This window comes from Mastomys coucha, unplaced genomic scaffold (genome assembly GCF_008632895.1).
Source record: "Mastomys coucha isolate ucsf_1 unplaced genomic scaffold, UCSF_Mcou_1 pScaffold15, whole genome shotgun sequence".
Lineage (NCBI taxonomy): Eukaryota > Metazoa > Chordata > Mammalia > Rodentia > Muridae > Mastomys > Mastomys coucha.
The window spans coordinates 111,984,044-112,005,427 of NW_022196897.1; the positions used below are offsets into that span (position 1 = coordinate 111,984,044).

Here is a 21,384-nt window from a genome sequence, read left to right on the forward strand (position 1 = left end):
GTCTGGATGAAGGCTCCGAGACAGCTCCCACAGGAACAAATGCATCTGCATCCTGGCGACTCTTCCTCAGCTATGGAGGAATCACCACAGAAGCCAGTCGAGGCAAAAGTTTATGAGCCCCTCGGTGTGTTCCATGCAAACCCCCCTCAGAGAGCATGTCCAACCGCAGCCCACTCTTACACTAAAGCTCACCAAATCCTGACCCAACAAAGAAAATATCTGTGCTGTGGAGTACATTCAGCTCGATCTCCAGTCATGCGTTTAAGTTTCACCATATCCTGGCAGACGGCATGATAGCCGTAAAGGTAAATGCCCTTTGGAGCTATGGCTATCCTCTTCAGGATAGAAAGATAACTTTAAACAAAAATTAAAACTCCTCCCTGTAATCATGCATAATTAGAACTCCTTATGATGCATGGATAAGGATGCCTGTCGGTATCGGGTGTTGCTTTTCTTCAGAACTCTGTGTAGATGATAACGCAACGTCTCTGTCCAATATTGAATCTGGCTGTGGTAATGCTTCCTTCCCAGTGAACCAGGGGCAGATCCACCACAGCCTCAGCCAAGTGACTAAGGTTCCACTGCCACCTAGTGGCTAAGGTCTCTTAGCCAGCACTCACCCAACTTAGACTGAAACACACCTTGTACCTTAACCCTCCTGCCTGACTGTCCCTACTCTGTCTCCCTGGAAACCTACCTTCCTACCTCTTCCTAAACCCTCTCATGTCACCTGTGCCTTTGATATTGCTGACCATTCATTACTCTCCTTGCTCACTCCTTCTTCTCTTCCCTTCTGCTAACATCTTCCTCAGAGGCTCTTTTTAGTTATCATTGAAGAGGGTGTGTGGAAGAACGAGATTGACGGTGTCCATCCAGCAGAGAAAATTGTGGAGGTCATCAGCACACAGTTAGACCTTCTAAGACACTCTGCAATAATCTTGAAAAGGAACAGGCAAAGAATTGTAGCAATAGCCTTGCTAGTCCTTGGTCAAGCTTCTGTCAGAAGTGGTGGGCTAGTAATGTGAGCAAAATATGGAGAGATCATTCAGAGACATGGATCAGGGAGATTGTTCAAATGCCTAGAAGTACCAGGCCAAAACCACCTTCCATTAACTCCTAGTCTTTTCTCTTATCAGTTATTGATGGAAGGACTCAGTGACAACTCCCACGACGGAAGCAGCATGCAGCATGCTCCAACACAAACACCCTTTCCCCCACCCCCACCCCAGATTTCCTGGGCGAAAGGAAAACCCAAGCAGATGCCTAGTAGAAGTTTAAAAACAGTATTGCCATCAGAAGAAACTTGAGAATAATCTACAGGATATCTTTGAATCCTCAGAACCAAACACATTGTCTCCAAGGTTTGTGGGTATAAATGTTATGTTAAAGAAAAAAAGAAAATACCAAGGAATGGTATCAATCCACAATCATGAAACTCTTTAAGAACTTATAAAACACTCTCATAACTGAATCACTTCATTGCCTATGCAAATCTGTGAGGGGATAATACTGTTGTTCTCCATGTCTGGACGAGGAGCCTGTGTAAGTCATGCCTTGCCCAGCAGGGAAGGGGGAAGGGACTCCCCTATATCCAGTGATGACCTAAATTAACTCCTGTGCAGTCAGTGGCCATCAGAGGTCATGGTGAGTGTCACCATGCCCACTTGAAGACCCTGAAACTAAAATGTTGACAACATCTTCGAAAATGCTCCAGGTTTAAGTTATGGGACTAGAGACAGGTCACAGCCCTGATCACAAGATGAACACTTTGCTCTGGTGGCCACTGGGTGCTCGGAGAAACAGAAACGTCTCACTTTGCTTGGTATGTCTCTTTTACCTGTTGCTGTTCAGAACATCCTTGTGTGTGAGTGTTGAGACACCAGAGCCATAGCAGAGGAAAAGCTACATTTGTGGAACAATTGTGAGCATCACTTTGGGAGCTCCCAGGACTCTAGATTGCGGGGCTCTTCGTCTTTGCTGTCATGCACATTATCCTTACTTTCAGTATAAAATACCAATTCTAAAAACTCATGTATCGTGAGTCAAAGCATTTCTGCATGCATCCCACAGCCAAACTCTCTGTGTCCAAATATGCTCGAGTTCAGTCACAGGTTTGTTCCCATCACCAGTCAAGCAAGCAAATCCCGCACTAGTGCTAAGTGTGTGACCAGTATGAATGAGGCCAGCATGCCCAGCTCCAGGTTCAAAGTTTAACGCCATCAAGAACTCTAATGTGTTTCCATCAAGCTTGTGTGGAATACATGTTGACCTCATTGTGACATATGAATTATACAATCTGGAGGTCTAGAATTCAGCCCCAAATTCTGTGCTCTTGAATTAACAGAACGTGGTGGGGGGACGAGGAGTTAGAGGAGGAAGGTGGAAGGAAGGGAGGGAGAAAGGGTGGGACAAGGAGGGGTGTTAGTTCTTGTCCACTTGACACAAACTAAGGTCATCTAGGAAGAGAAACCTTAATTGAAGAAAGTATGTTCATTAGATGGACTCTAGGCAGGTAGTTATTTATTTTCTTTCTTTTTAAAAAGTGGTTGATGTGGGAGGGTCCAGCCCACTGTGGGAGGTGCTGTCCCTATGCATGAGGTCCTAGGTTGTATAAGAACACAAGCCCAGCAAGCCATGAAGAGCAAGCCAGTAAGCAGTACCCCTCCATGGCTTCTGTGTCAGCTCATGCCCTCAGGTTTCTGCCCAGCTTGAGTTCCTGCCTTGTCTACTTTCAGGAGGGACTTTAAACTGTAAAATGAAGTAAACCCTTCCCTCCTGAGTTGCTTTTGGCCATGATTTTTATCACAGAACAGAAAGAAACTAAACTTGGTCAGAGAAGAAACACAAAACAAAGGTACCTAGCTCTCAGTGTGTCTACAAATTTCACGTGAATCCCTTTTCTTGTCCAGAATTTACTGGAAAACGGGTATAAATGGGTTGAAAGTTCTAACTTTGAGCAGGTAGAGATGCACTAAAACTGAGTACACAACAGGTCGTTTGATTTCCAGTTGCCAGGTCTGGAGCTTGCAATTCAGGAAACCCAACTAAAAGCAACTATTCTAAGAAAAACAGACTGTAGTACTTGAAGAGTTGGGGTCAGAGTGAGAGTTCCTGATTCAACTCTTGGCTCTCTATTAGCAAGCTATTTGAGGAGAACACACCTTTGTCTTATGAGATAGAAATAATGAAACAATACACAAACTGCTCTTACTGGGTCAAGATGAGCAGTAAGCTAGTTAATTCATATAAGTGATCGTAATATTGGTATGTGGTATAGTCTTAGCCACTGTGATCATTATCTTCATGAGCCAGCTTCCTAAGGTCTACTCCAGAACAAAAAGCCCCAAATGGGTCTTTTCTAGAGATCTGTGACTGTCACTATCCAGATGTAAGCCCCACTGGCAGGTCCTGCCTCCAGGCATCAGGGAAACACACCAGTCCTCTCTAGCAATTACAGTGCTTCATCTGTAAAAGCTTTGCTTGCCTCTGAAACTCTCCATTGTGTGGAACAGCTACACATAGAAAACCTTGAGTGAAGTGACTTGATGGAGAGGCACTATGGTACCTCTGAGGACTTGTAGATCCTTTTCTTCTCTTTAACCAAAAAGCAGGAGTCAAGCAGAGAATAATAGGAAGGTTTTAAAGTGTTTTCTCTTCACTGATAACACAGTCAGAGCCTGAGCTTTAGGACTGTGGACCAAAAATGTCTTGCTTGTACTTTGCCAGAGGTGAAAGGGAGTGAGGGGATGTAAGGTATTGAGAGTGTGGGCTTGGTGCCATCCCTCTGTCAGAAAAATGAGAGGATTGTAAGCCTTGGCACCCTGACATCTGCTGTGTCCAAAGTGGGAACCACATATCAGGCATTTGAATTTAGAACAATTAAAAATTCAAAACGAATTCTTATACTTGCCTCCTGGGACTTATTTCACAGAAGGCATTACAAACAGTAAACAGACATTTGATTCCCAGCCAGATCCTTGAACCATCGACCTCCCCCTCACCTACAGAGGGCGTTCTTTTGACAGGTGATACCTCCTACTGTCATGCTCCCAGTCGTTAATGAGTGGAAAATAAGCTGGACGTGTCATTTAAGTCACATGAAATAGAAGTAAATTGATTATAAATGAGAACCTGGCAGACTATCCCGAGTCTTCGAGGGGCCCAAGCCACAGGGCACTTTGAGACCTGTTTTGGCTGTCCTGACAGCATCTTGCTTAGTTTTGTTTGGGTTCCCGGCTATTTTCCAAAACTTTGGGGTTGCCAGAGAATTAGCCATTTGAAGTGTGAACTCATCTGCAAATGGTTTGTCTACCCAGAAGCCTCTTCACGCATGCTCTTCTCTCGGGTTCCTCTGCACTCTGAGCCCACACAGATGGTGTGGCAGTAAAAGGGTGATTTTGAGATTGAGTGTCAAGCACTCCCGACTGGGTTGTTGTTCTTTTAAAGAGATTTTAGGGCCATATTTTTCCATCATAAAATATCTCAAATTTAATAAAGAATACAACTTGATTCAGACAATTGCATACAACACAAAAATTTTCATAAATGACCTAATACATATAAATCACTATAATATTTTCAATTCTTAGTTTCTGATCTGCACCATTTTTATCACCTTAAATTTTTTTGTTTTTTTTGTTTTGTTTTTTCAAGACAGGGTTTCTCTGTGTAGCCCTAGCTGTCCTGGAACTCACTCTGCAGACCAGGCTGGCCTCAAACTCAGAAGTCAGCCTGCCTCTGCCTCTGCCTCCCAAGTGCTGGGATTAAAGACTTGCGACACCACTACCTGGCCTTATCGCCTTAAATTTAACTTGAACTGTGGTTCCTTGTTTACATTTCAATGACTGAATTGATTTTTACTTAAGAAATCACAACATTAGTTGTTTACAAATACAAATTATGATGCATTTGATGTTCAAAAACCTCACTAATTTACATTTTATCAATTTAGAATCATAACAAATTTATATTTAGTGTGTTTTCTTCAAATGTGGTACAGTCTAAAAGCACTATTTACAATATTAAGAGATAACATTCTAAATGTATGGAAACCTTTTTTAGGGTACTCAACATTTTTAAAACTCTTATTTACAGAAATAATTCACATATTGACTTAGATTGTTCTGCATTTCTGTGTGTTTTTTTAAGAGAGCAGAAAGAAAGAACCCCTCCACATTATCCAAGTCACTGTGTCACCAAAAGTCACTCTTTAAAGTATTTATAATTAAGAATTTGTACTAATGTATAATGGTGATCCCTCATTGGTGACTCAACAATTCTGTGGATTTACTAAAATTTGTCAATGCTTCAATGTGTGTTATTCTAATCTGAGATCAAGCCATACAATAGTGAATACTCACAGCGACAAATTGATTGTTTTCTAATTTAATGATGTCTCCAACTTTAACATTCATCCATTTTTCATTCTGCAGTCTGAGAAAAGAACAGAAATATTCTGTTCACTAATTGAGTAGAATAAAAAGTAGAGTCAAGAGAAATATCCATAAGTATGTGACAGACTAGAAGAATAGGGAAAGACTATACAAAGACGGGAATTTAAAGGACAAATTCATGACCAACGAACAGTGTGGGTGTCAGAGACGTTAACCGATTTGTATGTAGATTTCCAGTGAGTAGTGACATGCATAGACAAATGTCAAGATGCCGAGCTCTTGGCTGAGGGTCCGTGAAATGCCATGATCCCAACTCAATGCCACTTTTATACAGCCGCTGTGGTCTCTCAAAAAACCCAGCTAGCTACATCCTCCTTTAGGCTCTCAACAACTAGTGAGTATTGGAACAGCACTACCATGTCTCAGAAGTCACATGACTGGGGTGGCATCTAACAGGCTAAGACAACAGCTCAGAACAGAGATCAACAAGCTGCAAGCTTTCTTTGAAGGTTGTGTTTGTAACGGCATCCCATGCCCACTCTTCACCAAGTTCAGAAAGGGTTGCGATGAAAGGCGATTGTGCTCATTGGATCTAGCCCTGGGTGACAAGGGTTGCCCAGAGCCAGACAGGCAAGTGCAAAAACAGACCACCTGCAGCTGGATACTGTGACAAAGGACCCCTGCCTTCATAAACTCCATGAAATGTAAACCAGCTTTGCTTTCAACACTGATAGTTCTCATCCTGTTTCTTCAAAATCCCTCCTTTGAAGCAAAGCATGCTAGAACAAGATAGGTGTCCCCAGTACGTCAAGGCAGCCAGGTGAAGTCTGATGTGCCACGGCTTTTCAAAACTAGCCCGATCTACTTGCTTTATAGGCTGGAAAATAGATTTAAATATTTATACAACTGTGAAATGTGCCTCACACTATCAACCCTGTTGGGTCATTTGGCTAAAACGCTCAAAGAATTGTTCTTTAATGCAGATCCAAGTACATGTTGTTCTGGAAGTTTCTCAGCTGCAGCATTTTTATCTCTAGCCAAAATTTGATCTTTTTATTTTTTTCAGCGCCATGCTTTGCAGTATTCTGTGAAACCCAGTATGCTGAGAAAACAGCAAGCCTCGTGACCCTCACTTGTCTTCTCTTTAAGGTACAGGGTATTGCTATTTATGCCAGGAACTCCTTCCTTGTCCATCAGTGGCATCTCTCAGGGGTTGCCTGCTGGAGATATGATAGAATGGAGAAGGACTTCTTCTTTTGTTTATGGTAATTACATGGCTAATGCAATGTTCTGGGGTCCCTCTCAAAAGTCTGTTTTGGGAAGCTAAAACTACCTTAAGTCTTGTTTTGAAATTCTACACCTCCTACTTCCCTGCTTCACACTCTGGGAGAATCCACAGGAAACTGTGAGTGCCACCTCCCTCTGAGAACACAACCTCACCCAACTCCCTCTGAAATAGCGTGCACCACGAACTAGCAGACACTTCTGCCACACAAGCGGCAGAACCCTAACAAGAGAGTATCCCCTTAGAAAGTAAGACTGGGATGGAGTCAGGAGTCTTGTGAAGAAACACAAAGTAGACTTCTTTAGATGGTGAAAAACAACTCCACTCTTGCTATTGAGTTTTGCAGAAAAGATGGCTGAAGCAGTGGGTATGGGTGCTCCCATCTATGGCTGTAAGCATGTGTTGCAGAGATGCCCAGACTCCTGTCTCAAGGGATCCTGCATCCAGGCTCTGCTGAGGGGACACTGGATGGTCTGTGGGCTGCGTAAACACCACAACCCCAAGGAGTTGACATTTTTCAACCTAGCTGTTCCCTCCCAAATGCATGGGAGTTGTAACCTATTAGTGTCCTGAAGTAAGTTGACTTAATTGCTCTGGGATTCTCAGAATTCAAGATTTGGCTCCATTTTCCCCATCGTCATACACTTAGATACGATCTAGCTAGGTCTCCCTTGAACCAGATGTTTCTAAAACAGATGGGATAGTAACATATCCTTTACCTTAGTAAATAATACAATTTTTTAAAAAAAAGTCACAGCATTTAGATCCAGATCCCATGAAACAGATGGCATTTAAGAACCACAGGATAACAGGTAGACAAGTTTTAGGAAACCACTTAGGACACCCCACCCTTCAGAACATGGGGAGTAGACTTCAAGTAAAGGGGTGACAGCAACTTCTCCCAAAAACTGTTACGACTTGGTCTGTACCTACTTTCTCTGGCAGAGACATGGTTGGAGACTTAGCTGAAAATCCCCTGGGTTCTCAAGCCTAAGGTTGAAATAGCATCCAGCAGTACTGCACTGCACTCTTGGCTCCAGAGCTTCCCATAAGCAAGACCTCGACCCATGACTGAAGCTAAATGGCAGAAGGTCTGACAGTAAAAGACACCTTCAGTAATGATGTCATCCATTCCAAAAGAATACTTCCAGCTTCCCATTAGTGATACTAATTCCAGGCCAAAGGAGGGGTGATTTCCCATGGAAGTCCTAAAGTACTACAGAGTGAGAATATAATTGTTCTCCCCTAATTAGCCAATCTGCCCTCTCACACTAAGCTTGCTTCCATTAGTATCCAGCACATGCCAGCACTAGGAAATACAGAAGTATTCCCTGACCAGAGACACTTGTATTCAACACTGTATCGTCGGAATTTAAGCCACTGTCTAGTTCAGATGCCATTCAATACAGATTTATTGAATGACTTCTAACTAAATTAAGTATTTGTAGTTACTACAAATACTACCATGGAATGCTTACTTATCACAGATTATATGTATTCAGCAGAATTAACTGTTACTACATGCATATTCAGAAGAATAATGTAACCAAAAGAAGATAATGATGGTTCTGTATGCGCTAACATGAAACAGGATCTAATTTCCACTCTTAGGTTAAAAGAGGAGTGTCCAGACCGGCACTTGCATAGTAGGATCCATAGGTTGAGACAAGGGTGTTCCTATACAAGCTTTTCTTTTTTTTAATTTTCTTTTCTTTTTTGGAGATTTTATTATATCATTTCTCCCTTCCTTTTATTTCCTCCAAAATTCTCATAGACCCTTTTCCTTGTTCTCTTTCAAATTCATAATCTCTCCTTTCCATACTTGTTATTACATGCACATATATATATATATATATATATGTATGTGATATATATGTAGTATATGTATGTGTATATGTGCATGCATACATTTTCCTAAATCAAACCTGCTCAATCTGTGTAACATTATTCATATGTATGTTTCCAGGACCAAGCACTTGGTTTTGGATAACCAGTTGCTGTGCAAATCCCTGGGAAGACTACTTCTCCTACTCTCGGTACTCCTCAGTAGCCTACAGTTCTTCATGTACAGTTGAGGCCGTGTGAGCTTTCCCCTGTCCATGTTAGCGTCTATCAGTGTCATCCTTGTTTAGCTCCTGTTTAGGCAGCCATGTTGGTGAGACTTTATGGCTATCGCTTCTGACATTCTTAGGAGACACAGTCTCACAGCAAACTACCTAACCTCCTAGCTTGTACAATCTTTCGTCCCTCTTCTTCAGTGTTCCCTGAGCCTTAGGTGTGAGAGTTGTAGTGTGGATATTTCCATTGTGCTGGGCTCTCACCTGGGCATTTTGACTGTGGTTTTCTGTGATGGTCTCCATTTGTTGCAAAGAGAAGTTTCCTTGATGAGGGGTGAAGACAATACTTGTCTGTGAGTATATGGACAAATATTTAGAGTATAGATAAGGTTTGTGATGGTTTAATAAAGTGGTGGTTGTAGGTCTCCTCCAAGATCTATGACTTTACTAGTCCTGAAGAGTTGGCTAGGTTTCTAGTGCCAGGCATGATTTTCCTTTTGTTGAGCAGGAACTAGATATGTTTTCTGCCAAGGTATGTATGTCACTTCTGCACCCTTAGGGTTATCTGCCATGCTGGTTATTGCTTACAAGTGTATTTTAACATACTTCCAGTTTGATTCTGTTGCTATGATAAATACCACAACCAAACACTTGGGGAGAAAAGGATTTGTTTTATCTTACACTTCCAGGTAACAGTACTTCATTAAAGGCATGAACTAAAGCAAATGCCATTGGGAAAATGCTGGTACCGGCTAGACCCCCATTGCTTGCTCAGTCTGCTTTCTTATATAACTCAGGATCACCTGTCTAGAGATGGCACTGCCCACAGTAGGATGGGCCCTCCCACATCAATCATTAATCAATAAAATGTTCCACAGACTCACCCACAGGCCAGTCTGATGAAAGTAATTCTTCAGCTATGATTCCCTCCTCCTAGGGGATGCCAGTTTATATTAATTTAATTAAAAACTAGCCATCACTCAAGCCTTGAAAATCTCTGTGAAGGTATTCCAGAGATGGTTGCCACTGGTGAATGGAAACTCGGGGAAACAGAAAGAGGGAAACAGAAAGAAGGTGATGCTGCCTCTCCATTGTGTACTCAGCCAAACAGCTTGGTTTTTCATTATTACATAAGTTGATGATTACAAGTCAGTTTGTTGCAAAAAAAATAATGAATGCTTCTTTTAATCTGCTTATTTTATGTGTATAGGTATCCAGGTTGCATGTATATCTGTGTACCACATGTATACACAGCCAAGGAGGCCAGAGAAGGACACTAGATCTCTGGAACTGGAGTTACAGGTGATTGTGAGCCATCGCATAGGTTCTGGAAATTAAGCCCAGGTCCTCTAGAAGAGCAGCCAATGCTCTTAAGCCCTGGACCATCTCTCTAGCCCTATGAAAGCTTTCTTTGGGTTTCATGTAAGTGACAAGGCTTCAACTAGAACCCAACTTTAGCTACAAAATTCATACCATTAATAAATCTGCATCTATTGTTCTTACTTTTCTTTCTGTGTTAGGCATATCCTACCTGCTTAAAAGGAGAGTGCGCCCTGAGGAGTTGGAACAGTTTAAGCAAGGTGATGGTGCACAGTCCCAGTATTCAACACCAGCTGGCCCTAAGATGGCATGCAGTCACTGTTTCCTGACATTGATGCTCACTAGACAGCAGAAAGCTCTGGTTCTTCTCAACCCCAGCACTGTCAGCGATGAGCTAGAATAAAATGGATAGCTTGGCCTCAAGCCACTAACAATTATACTGATGCGTGGGGTCTCATTACGCTGAGAATGAACATGACGCTCATATCTTTGCAATCTACTTCTTTTGAAGAATGCGGATACATCCCTCCTTTTTGTCCCTTTTTCTTAGCAAAACGCCACAGGGTGGCAAAAATCGCATGAGCCGGTCGCTGTGCTAAGCAGCTGAAGGGCTTTCCCACTGCGTTTACCAAGGATGGAGGGAAGAAAAGGCAAAGAAAATATAAGTTGTAGTGCTATAGTGCAGATGGTTTAACAAGTTGCTGAGAAGAGCAACCAGCCATGTAGATGCCCTGCCTGGTTCATGAGTCCTACTGTGTATTAGTCAGAGGCAGAATCGTAAGGACAATATCGAGCCTTACCTTTTGGAAGCAAGCTGATCCCTTCACTTACTAGTTCTGCCTGAATAATAAAGCTACTGACCGTTATACAAAAGAAACTTCTCTGAATCAATTGTTCCAGAGCCCCTCTACCTTCCATAAATTCAGTTAATCCATAACGAGTCCATAAGGAATTCAAAATCATTTCAGAGGAATATTATTGTCTTTGCTCGCATGCATCGACACTGAGGGAAATGCCGTAGACTGACCAGAGAAAGCAGAGCTGCTCAGTCAGAATCCGTTGACAGCACAGGCCCAGACATCAGCATACAAGAAGTTGACTGACACGTCTCTCAGGAAAGAGCTCTGAATGTTGTAATTCCAGAATAAAGGACCCATATTGCATTTTCTATTGCCTCTGATAACTGTCTTAACTTCTGAAAGCTATCAGACAAGCAGATTATATATTATATACTATAAGTTTAATATATTAAAAATGTTTAGTAGAAATGTGAAATCCCAGCAGTGATGATACCAAGCACCTTTCGGTGGTTTGATATGGTTTGTTCTGCTCTTGAAACCTGATATTTCTAGAAATAACACTCCTAATTTCTTAAAACAAAGCCTAAATAAAAGTAACCCCAAGAGATTATGAGTGCTGCCACTTATCAGATCTATAGTCAGATTTAGGTCTAAGTTTAGTTTAGTTGCTAAGGAAAAAATTAATTCACTTTAAAATAAACTGTAATGGTTATCCTGTTAATTCCTCAGAAACAGGATAGCATATGGGTGAAATTTCTGAGTAGTGACCACCAGGATGACATATGATGTCATCCTCCTCTGTTAATGAATTCAAGACCACCCCTCAATAGCCAGAAGAATCACTGTAAGCTAGAGTATCAGGGCTACAAGGGCTATTAGTACAGACTATAGTCACCAAATAACCTAGAAAATAGTGGGAAATATAAATCTGGTTCATAAATAGACACAAGTAAATCATCTCTGTCCTCTAATACCTGAAAAGCATGAATATTCTTCCAGCCCACAGCCAAGAGTACCTGCACTTTCAAAAAATGACTTCACAAGTAAAGTGTTTGCCACGCATTTGTCATCAATCGTCCAGCGAGAAAAATTGATAGACCCGAGGGATTGTCTAATAAAGGATATATTAACTTTCAGTCCTCAAGATATTCCAAGCTTCCCCCCATGTACAGTGAGCTCATCGGAAAAGTATATGCCTGGACTTTATTACTCTGATCCCTCTAGACTTGTCTTCTCAGAACCATGACTTCAATCAGGATTTACTTATGGTCACATGTAAAATATCTCTCTCCCTAAGGCCTCAACCATTACGTCATTCGCATTTCTCTCAGCGCCGAGATAAATCACATGGCTGGTGATCACTAGATGATGCTCCCTCCCATCGGACCATCCGCTTTGTATCCTCAGCACCTCTGTTATGAGGAGGCACAGAGTTCAAGCTCATGGTTCCAATGTATGGACAAATCATAGCAGATCAATTAAACAAAAACTGGAAAACTTCACTAAAGGACTCTGTCTGCAGAGGGTAGCATCACAGGGGCCATCTTGCTACCTGAAAATAGAAAATCCTGTTTAACGTGGATTAGAAGCTGAAATTTTTTTTAACTCTTAAACTTTTCAAGGATAAAATACTGGCTTTCTACTTATGACAGAAATGATCTAAAATACTCAAAAGAGTGCATTTTGCAGAATCACAAAATATACACTTGAACTTTGCCACTAAACAACCATTAACTAATAGCTGTGACTGTTTTTATTATCATGAGGCACTTCATCATAAGGACAGCAAGCTGATTTCTATCTTAAGTCTTTGAAGGGGCCATTTGTGCTCTCTGTGTGAGCGTGCTGGCCGCCTGGGTTTCCTCCCAATATTGTTTGAGCCTCACTCCAGGTCCCAAAACAATTAAGTCAACTGACCATGGACTAAAATAACCCTTTCTGCCTTTTAATTTTATTTTCTCATCTAGTCTGTCACAACAATAGAAGAATACCAACACACACGCAGATACTTAGCCCTCTCTCTTCCTTTCTTCTTCAAATTTTGGACTCCCTCATTATTACCCTAGGCATTCAGATGCTTTCAACTTTATATTTGGCTTTGACTCCTTAGTAACTTTCAACATTCTCTACCTCTACAGAATGAATGAATTTCTCAACAGACCTCTGGTTTCCCAGCATCAGGAAAAAAATAATGAAGCAGCCACGAACTTCACCACAGCTTGTTTCTTCCCCTTGTTTCTCATCTCAGGGCTTCAGCAAAGAGCTATGAACTCCTGATCACACACACTGGATGTTCACACACATCCAATAAAGTACTGTATTCCTTCATTATTACCTAGAAAACTTATCTAAAAGTATGGATATTAGATGATATTTAGAAGTACTGCTAGTTTGGTAAGCATATAAAATTATGGGTAAGTATATTTTTGAAATATTTTAAATAAAGTATAAAATAGATAAATTTAAAATATTTAATAAATTTAAATAAAATATTTTAAATTAAAAATATTTAAATAAAAATAAGTTTATTTTTACAGGTCTCTAATTACAGCACTAAGGGATCCAGTGCCCTTTTCTGGATCCCATATACACATAAACACACACATATGTATATACTCATTCAGACATGCACATAAATACATAATTAAATCATTAAAAAACACATAATGTGGACTAGAGAGATGGCTCAGCAGTTAAGAGCACTGGCTGTTCTTCCAGAGGTTCTGAGTTCAATTCCCAGCAACCACATGGTGGCTCACAACCATCTGCAAAGAGATCTGATGCCTTCTTCCTGGTGTGTCTGAAGACAGCTATAGTGTACTCACATTAAATAAATAAATAAATAAATAAATAAATAAATAAATACAGAAGGAAAATGATTTTAAAAAACACAAAATGTGAGGATAAACACAAAAATATCGAGAAGTTGATGACAGGTATCAGGAGGTAATATATAGGTAAAGATTCATTGTACTGTTCTATTTATGTGTCTATGTGCTTGAAAACACAACAAAGAAAAATAGATGATGATGATGAATATAGAGATAATTGATAGGTATAGTTGATAGGCAAATTAAATATAAATAAATAAATAGATCATTGATAGATTTATTGATTGGTTTTTGAAACATATAGGTGATTAATAGATATATAGAAGGATAGATGATAGGTAAGTAGATGATAGAAAGATGATATATCAATAATAGATGACAGATAATTAGGTAGATTGATAGATAGATAGATAGATAGATAGATAGATAGACAGACAGACAGATAGGCAAACCTACTTATGCTTACAGACGTCACTGATGCAACCAAAGTCTATGATATTGTCACCTCATCTGGACATAACTTGTCTTCCTCTTGTGTCCAGTATCTATGTTGCAGCCAGAGAAATTTCTGTGCTATCCCTACAATTTTCCTATGAAGAGCCCCCACGGCCTCTCCTGACATACAACATAAAACTGAGGTTGGCATTCTTTGCTCTCATCTGTAAGAATTAGCTCTTGACTGAGCACAGAGGCTCATGCCTGTAAGGCCACCACTTAGGATACTAAAGCAGGAGGATAACCACAAGTCTGAGTCCAGCCTAGATTACATAGTGAACTCAAGATCAGCCTGGGCCATAGAACAAGACCCTGTTTAAAATATAAAAACAATAGCTGGCTTTTGTTTGTCCCTCAGAACTCCATTTTATCCCGGTACCCCAGCCTTGATGGAGATCATATCATCACCCAGCTCATTTCCAATCTAGGGCAAATTCTACTTCTATCAAGAGGCCATTATATTCACCTGCACTAGTGATCTGCCTCCAACCCCCACCCAGAGCATTCAACCCCAATAACTAACTCCTTAAGTCCAATTAGTGCTGACCACATGTGCATGGGTATGGAGCACCTAAAATCATATTGCTTAGTTAAACAACTGTCTTTCCCACTGGAACGCGGGCTAAGGCTGTGTCTAGCTGCTTGTTTCTGTATTATTAACATATAGAACCGCACCTGGCATCCTGTGAGTTTGGGAGATATTTGCTGAGAAGAGATTTAAGTGAAGTAGCTACGTATGTTGTCACTCATACCGTGTACTTATTTAGCTCTGGAGTAAAGGTGAGAAATAGTTTCATATGACTATTCTTCCTGGCAAGACCCTGAGACATTATAACAGAGATAATACATAGAATAGCAAGAAGTGAGGGGGAGGGTGGATGGTTGAAACACAAACCATACCAGGTTGGAGAATAAAAACATTGTTTGTTTGTTTGTTTGTTTGTTTAAAACAAAGAATGCACTTTGGAGAGTCAAGCTGAATCTCCCACAAGATAGCTCACACCCTTCATTCTTCTCAGTCTCCAGAGCCTCTGGAATAATCTGTCTTGGAATGCACCCTGCTAGCTGAAAACAGTAAGTGCATTTTACTGAATTCCACAAACCCAGAGCACCCACTATTGGCCAAGCTTAACCCCAGTAAGGGAGAAAGCCAACATGGTATCAGTCAATTCTGAAGAGTCTGACAAGAAGGAATGCTGAAGACGACTGACTTCACGATGTGCACGTGAGCTGTGGCAGCAGTGGCCATTGCCACAGCAGCACAAAAAGACTCTAGTGACCATTCTACCTGCCCGGCACAGCACTAGGGAGATGTCTACATAGGGTGGGACATGAGGGAGTCCCTGTGAATGGAGAGCTGAAAAGAAAGAACACGCTGCAGAGTGTAAAGGCCAGTGTTCTGGGGTGGCCAGAAGTGGTCCTAGAAAGACTACACCAGTCAGAGGCTTTCAATGGCAAAGAGTGGGTGGGAAAGTTTTAAAATAGGAACGTATTTGATCCATACTATTTTGTGGTAAGGAAATAGAGGGGAATATGCCTGTGAGCAACACTCATTTTTGAGGTGATATCCTAGTGTACAGCATCGCTTCCCACTGGAGGAATTCTTTTAGAAGACAATATTTAAAGGGCTGGCGAGATGGCTCAGCAGGTAAGAGCACTGGCTGTTCTTCCAAAGGTCCTGAGTTCAAATCCCAGCAACCACATGGTGGCTCACAACCACCCATAATGAGATCTGATACCCTCTTCTAGTGTGTCTGAAGACAGCTACAGTGTACTTATGTATAATAATAAATCTTTGGGCCAGAGCAAGCAGAGACTGAGCGAGTGGGGCCAACCAGAGCAAATAGAGGTCCTAAATACAATTCCCAACAACCACATGAAGGCTCACAACCATCTGTACAGCTACAGTGTACTCACAACAACCACATGAAGGCTCACAACCATCTGTACAGCTACAGTGTACTCACAACCACATGAAGGCTCACAACCATCTGTACAGCTACAGTGTACTCACATACATAAAATAAATAAATATTTAAAAAAGAAGACAATATTTAAAATATATTTCCTAGCAGAATAGAGAAAGAAATACAGTCTAGTATTAAATGATGAGTATAAATAGGCAAGTCACACAAAAAAATAAAAAACAGCTAATAAATATGTTCAAAAACAGGATCACTAGAAATCAGGTGTGCAAGGCGGGTCTCCACACTTAACAGCTAGATTTTATTTTTAAGATTTATTTATTATATATAAATACACTGTAGCTGTTTTTAGACACACACCAGAAGAGGGCATCAGATCTCATTACAGATGGTTGTGAGCCACCATGTGGTTGCTGGGATTTGAACTCAGGACCTCTGGGAGAGCAGTCAGTGCTCTTACCCTCTGAGCCATCTCTCCAGTCCCTAACAGCCAGATTTTTAAGAAGCTAATACTTAAAGTCACAGTGATACTGTTAGAAAACTACGTTCATCAGTTCAGACATAAGAGTGAGTTCACATAAACTTCCTGGAAATGAATTCAATAATATATTTTAATAATGCCTCAACCCTTCCTTTAAAAAGTTCTCTTTGCAACAGAGACCATTAAAGAAAAGAGAAAAAAAAAAAAAACAGTTGATCAAAATGCTGGAAGCAAGTAACTGTGTGCTGCCTGCCCCAGCTGATAACCACCTTACTAAACCAGCAAAACCCTCAACTATATTCTAAATATTTGTCCTTATACCCACAATCATGTAGCTCTCATCCCCCCCATCAAGGAAATGACTCTTGCCAACGTGCTAGCAGGGGAGGGGGAAGTCTCATGACCCCAACCTAGACTCGGAACTATAGACAACTAAGAGATACTGGGAGAAAGGGAAAGCCTTTCCCAAGGAAGAGTCTCCCTACTGGTTATCCAACGCTAGATAGCCCCAAAATGATAAGCATACAAGTAACATTATATGCACTGAACAGGTTGTTTATACATTTGGGGATGTGTGTGTGTGTGTGTGTGTGTGTGTGTGTGTGTGTGTATGTGTGTGTGTAATATATATTATATATATGTATATATAATATATATTACATTTAAATTAAAAGAAATTAAAAGTATTTAATAAAATAAACAAAATTTACAAATAAAATTTAATTTAAAAAGTTAAAGTCAGTTCAACAAAAAGAGGCCATAACTTTGAGAGAGAGTAAGTTGGTACCTGGGAGGGATTGGAGGGAGGAACAGGAAGGGAGAGATTATGCAGTGATGCAATTATATTTTAATTTCTAGAAATAAAAAATGAACACAATAAGTAAGTAAAGTTTAAAAGAAAAACAAAAACCCTCCAATCTGCAGTTTTAAATATCCATTGCTCTCAAATGTTCTCCACTACTATTGTTGAATACTATTTTCCCATCCTTCATTGTCTCTCAACTCCAAGGTCCTTTGGTCTCCGTCCTTAAGAGGAGATGCAAGAAGAGACACACTGCAGTCCGGAGAGAAAGGAAGAAGAAAGAGAAGGTCAAAGAATCAGCAGTTAGTCTCCAAAACAGAAAGAAAGGCTGTCTCTGCCAGGCTGAGAGCAGAGAGGGGGGCACCCCCTCAGCCAAGGGAACTAAAGCACAAGGAAAAGGAAAAGCCTTTTGAAATTCCCTTATGAAGGGTTGGGTGTAAAAGCAAAAGACAACTGAGAAAATAGGATGCTCACTGAGCTGTCCCTGGGGCCAGAAGCAGCTTAGAACCTGGGTATCCCGTGGCACAGGAAAGAAGGGTGCACGTCCCGTTTTCTATTTTTAATTTGTCTTTTTCTTATACTTTAAGTATATATTATACTATTTGTTTCATTTAACTTTCTGTGGGAAAAATTATATGGAAGAAAGCAAATTTCATTCCGAAATCAGGCACGTAGCAGTTTAAGACTGGGCTCTATGATCCCAGACCGTAATTCTACTGTGCAAGTGTTTAGAGAGTTGACGCCCCTCCACGGCTGATAGAGACAGTAAACAGACTGTGCGATCGGGGCCAATAATTTCCAACAGACACTTAATAACTAAGTCTAGAAAGGGGGAGTAGGGGACAATTCTTTCCTTCTGGCAGAAAACTTAGTATTTTTTATATTCTAAAACTATTTACAGTTCATATGGTTTCCAGACCCCATCTCCCAAAGCAAGGGCCTCATCCCCCTGCCTGAGTGTCTCAGGGCTCCACATGTGACTCCTCAGGCAGCCAGCCAGGAGAGCATTTGATTTGAAATGAAGCCTTAAATTTAGCAGTGTGAAGGGGAGGCCAATCTGAACACACATGCCTGGGAGGGACAAGGACACCAGATGGGGCCAGGGGTGAACACAAACTGTCAACCGGCCAATTCAGAAAGCCTTGCAAGGAAAGCAAGGTCTGCAGGCCCCATGGGCCATCTCTGCCCTCCATGCCAGCGTCTAGAGCCAGGCAGACCTGGTAGTTTGCCCGTCTGGCGTGGAGCACAATTCTTCCTCCATTCTTTGGAGTCCATCCCATTCCCCCAGCAACATTCAGTCTCTGTCTCCTGGGATCTCCCTGCACTTCCTTATTTTAGTAACTGGTCAATTGCACCTGCGACTCATCTCATCAGCGAGGATGTTTCCAAGCTTCTTTTGTCTTTAGATCTAATTTAGAGTCACTAGTCTGCTTTAGGTGTTCTCTAGACTGTGGTAACAAATTACTCCAAATACGTGACTTAAAGGAGCAGGATGTTATTCTATTAGCAGGGTGTGCACAAGAATTAAATCCCTCAGGAGAAGGGGAGAAGGTCTGTCTGCTTGCCCTGCTACTTTCCAGTGGCCCTTGAGTTCCTTCTTGTGGGACTAGGTACTTCGAATGCCTGCAGCCGCTGCCTCCTCCTGCCTCCTCTGCCTCCTCCTCCCCCCCTCCTCCTCCTCTCCTTCCTCTTTTCCTCCCCCTCCTCCTCCATATTGCCCTCTTTTCTCTATCTCAAGACACTTGTGGTTGGGTTGAGTCTAGTATATACCCTAATCCAGGGTCATCTTATCTCAACATCTAAATTATACCTGTTAAAAAAGAAACAATTTTATTCTAAATAAGAATGGGGTTAGATAGGCTACCAGCAGGGTAGAACATAGTACAATCACAGTTGTATCTAAAGAGAACATTGCACAGAGGAATAGAACAGAGAAGGCAAGGACAAGGGAGACAGAAAGAACAACAGAATGTATCAAATATAAATTAACATGGATCTAGGAAAAGAATAATTTCTACATTTTATTCATAATTTCCTATTGTTTCTATGCATAATAGACTGGCCATATGCTAATTTAAAATTCATGGAGAAAATGAACCCATTAAGCATATCAGTCAGGGAACTGAAGGCAGAATGATCCAATAGTAGAAACTTTTAGTGAAGAAACCTTGATGCGAATGAGTAATCAACCAAATATTACAAAAACATCATTTCAGCATAGACAACCTTTGAGCTGGGATTGAAGCCAAACTATGTTTCTAAAATTAATAGTCTCACATCCCCAAGATCTCTGGAGCTTGGGCTTGGGTTTTCAAAGGGGATTCTGAACCCTCAATCTATTGCTTCTTATAAAGGAGAATTACAATAAGGTCTGCTGCATGTGTACATTCCATTGTCGTCTATAATAAGAGAATCAGTTACAACAGGAACAGGATCCAATTGGAGCCAAGAATGATTCGAGCCTTACCGAGTGGCAAAGGGGAGACACTCATGATGAGCCCCAGATGCTGAGGAAAGACAATGGAGCCGGCCACACTGGGCACCAGACACTGGAGGACGAAGGAAAGTAAAAACGCCAGAGGACAATTTTGAGGAGAAAAGAGCTGGGTTCCCACCTTGTTTGTTGAGGGGGTGTGGTGTCAACCTCCTCTACAAAACCTGGATTCAATATTGTGTGAGAGGTTCTTTGAAGGTTTTCTAACAGTTCTCTGTGTTATATAAACCTTAAAAGAAAATAGGACTGCTACTAAAAATTTCATCTGCAGACTTTGAAAGTGTTACAACACCCTATTATATCAAGATGCACCTCATTTGGGGAAATAGCTGCCCTTTAGAAACTCAACCCTTAAAAATTCTGTCTATGCAGCATAGTCAATGGTTAGGATGGAAAACTGTCATGAGAACTCTAACGACTTTGCAGTGTGTGACAGAGCTGACCCTTTGGCAAGCGAATCCTCCTGTCTGCAAAGCTGGCACACAGAAACCGCCAAAGAAATGGTCGAGCCAAGACTTTTTTAAAAGTGCAATTAATTTTTTGAAAGTGAAACTTTTTGAAATATTTTTATTGTCAATTTAGGAACATGAGGTAAAGATGAATTTTATTTTTGAACTTTCACTGAATCCAAATAACACTTCAAACTATTCGCATTACTTTACTTCTGAATTCATTGTTGAGTCCATGAACGAATGTCTCAACTGACATTGCTTTCCAAAAACAGAAAGATTCTTCTCCTCAAGTTTTTCTTTCAAATATGCAAGATCTTTGGACATGCTGCCATCACAATGGTGTGACCATAATATGTCATCCCAATGTCTTCTCCCTTGTGCAAACCAGAAGTCTCCATTCCAGTTAAGTTAGATGGCATAGCTCAGTGTAGGGAGCATTAACTCTCCCATGCATCAAGAGTCCCACTCTTCCATTTAGAAGACATAAAAAGACATACTCAATGTGTACCAGTAGCCGACACGCTAAGCCCAGTGGTGTTTGGGTTAGTTGTTGCATTCTCAACTAGAAAGTGTAAGCGCCTATCAGGAAACATTACAGAAGGGGAGGGGAGAAAGAATGTCACAGCCAGACAGTAGGGATAGAGACAAAGATGTCTTCTGGATGTCATTGCACTTATGAACTCCCTGTAGCTGTCTTTATCTGCACAAGACCTGCATACGACTGGGCTCTATCAGACATAGACAGGAGTGAATGGACTTACTGCTGACTTCCACAGAATTGTCAAGAAAGATTTAATACTAACTCCTCTCAAACTTCCCTCTAGAATAAGTAAGGAACACAACCAAATGCATCCTGTGAAGCAATTACAACTCTGATGCCAAAACCAGACCAAAAAAAACTTGCAGACCAATCTCTCTAATGGACAGAACCCTCAGCAAAATGCCATAAACTAAATACAAGATGGCGTTAAGAGTATTCAGCATAAGCAAGATGATTTCATCCCGAGAATACAAGATGGGATCAACAGCAAATCAAAAAAAAAAAAAAA

General features: G+C 41.0%; 1 protein-coding gene across 4 annotated transcripts in view; it reads right to left on the reverse strand.

The window, feature by feature from the left end:
* The window catches only part of Atp8b4 (ATPase phospholipid transporting 8B4 (putative)), a 167,096-nt gene that overhangs the window by 100,417 nt on the left and 45,295 nt on the right, over positions 1-21,384 (reverse strand). For all 4 annotated transcript variants that reach the window (XM_031371777.1, XM_031371776.1, XM_031371778.1 and 1 more), the window contains exon 7: positions 5,361-5,433. In XM_031371777.1, the coding sequence (XP_031227637.1) occupies positions 5,361-5,433 (73 nt within the window). The remainder of the gene's footprint in view (positions 1-5,360; positions 5,434-21,384) is intronic.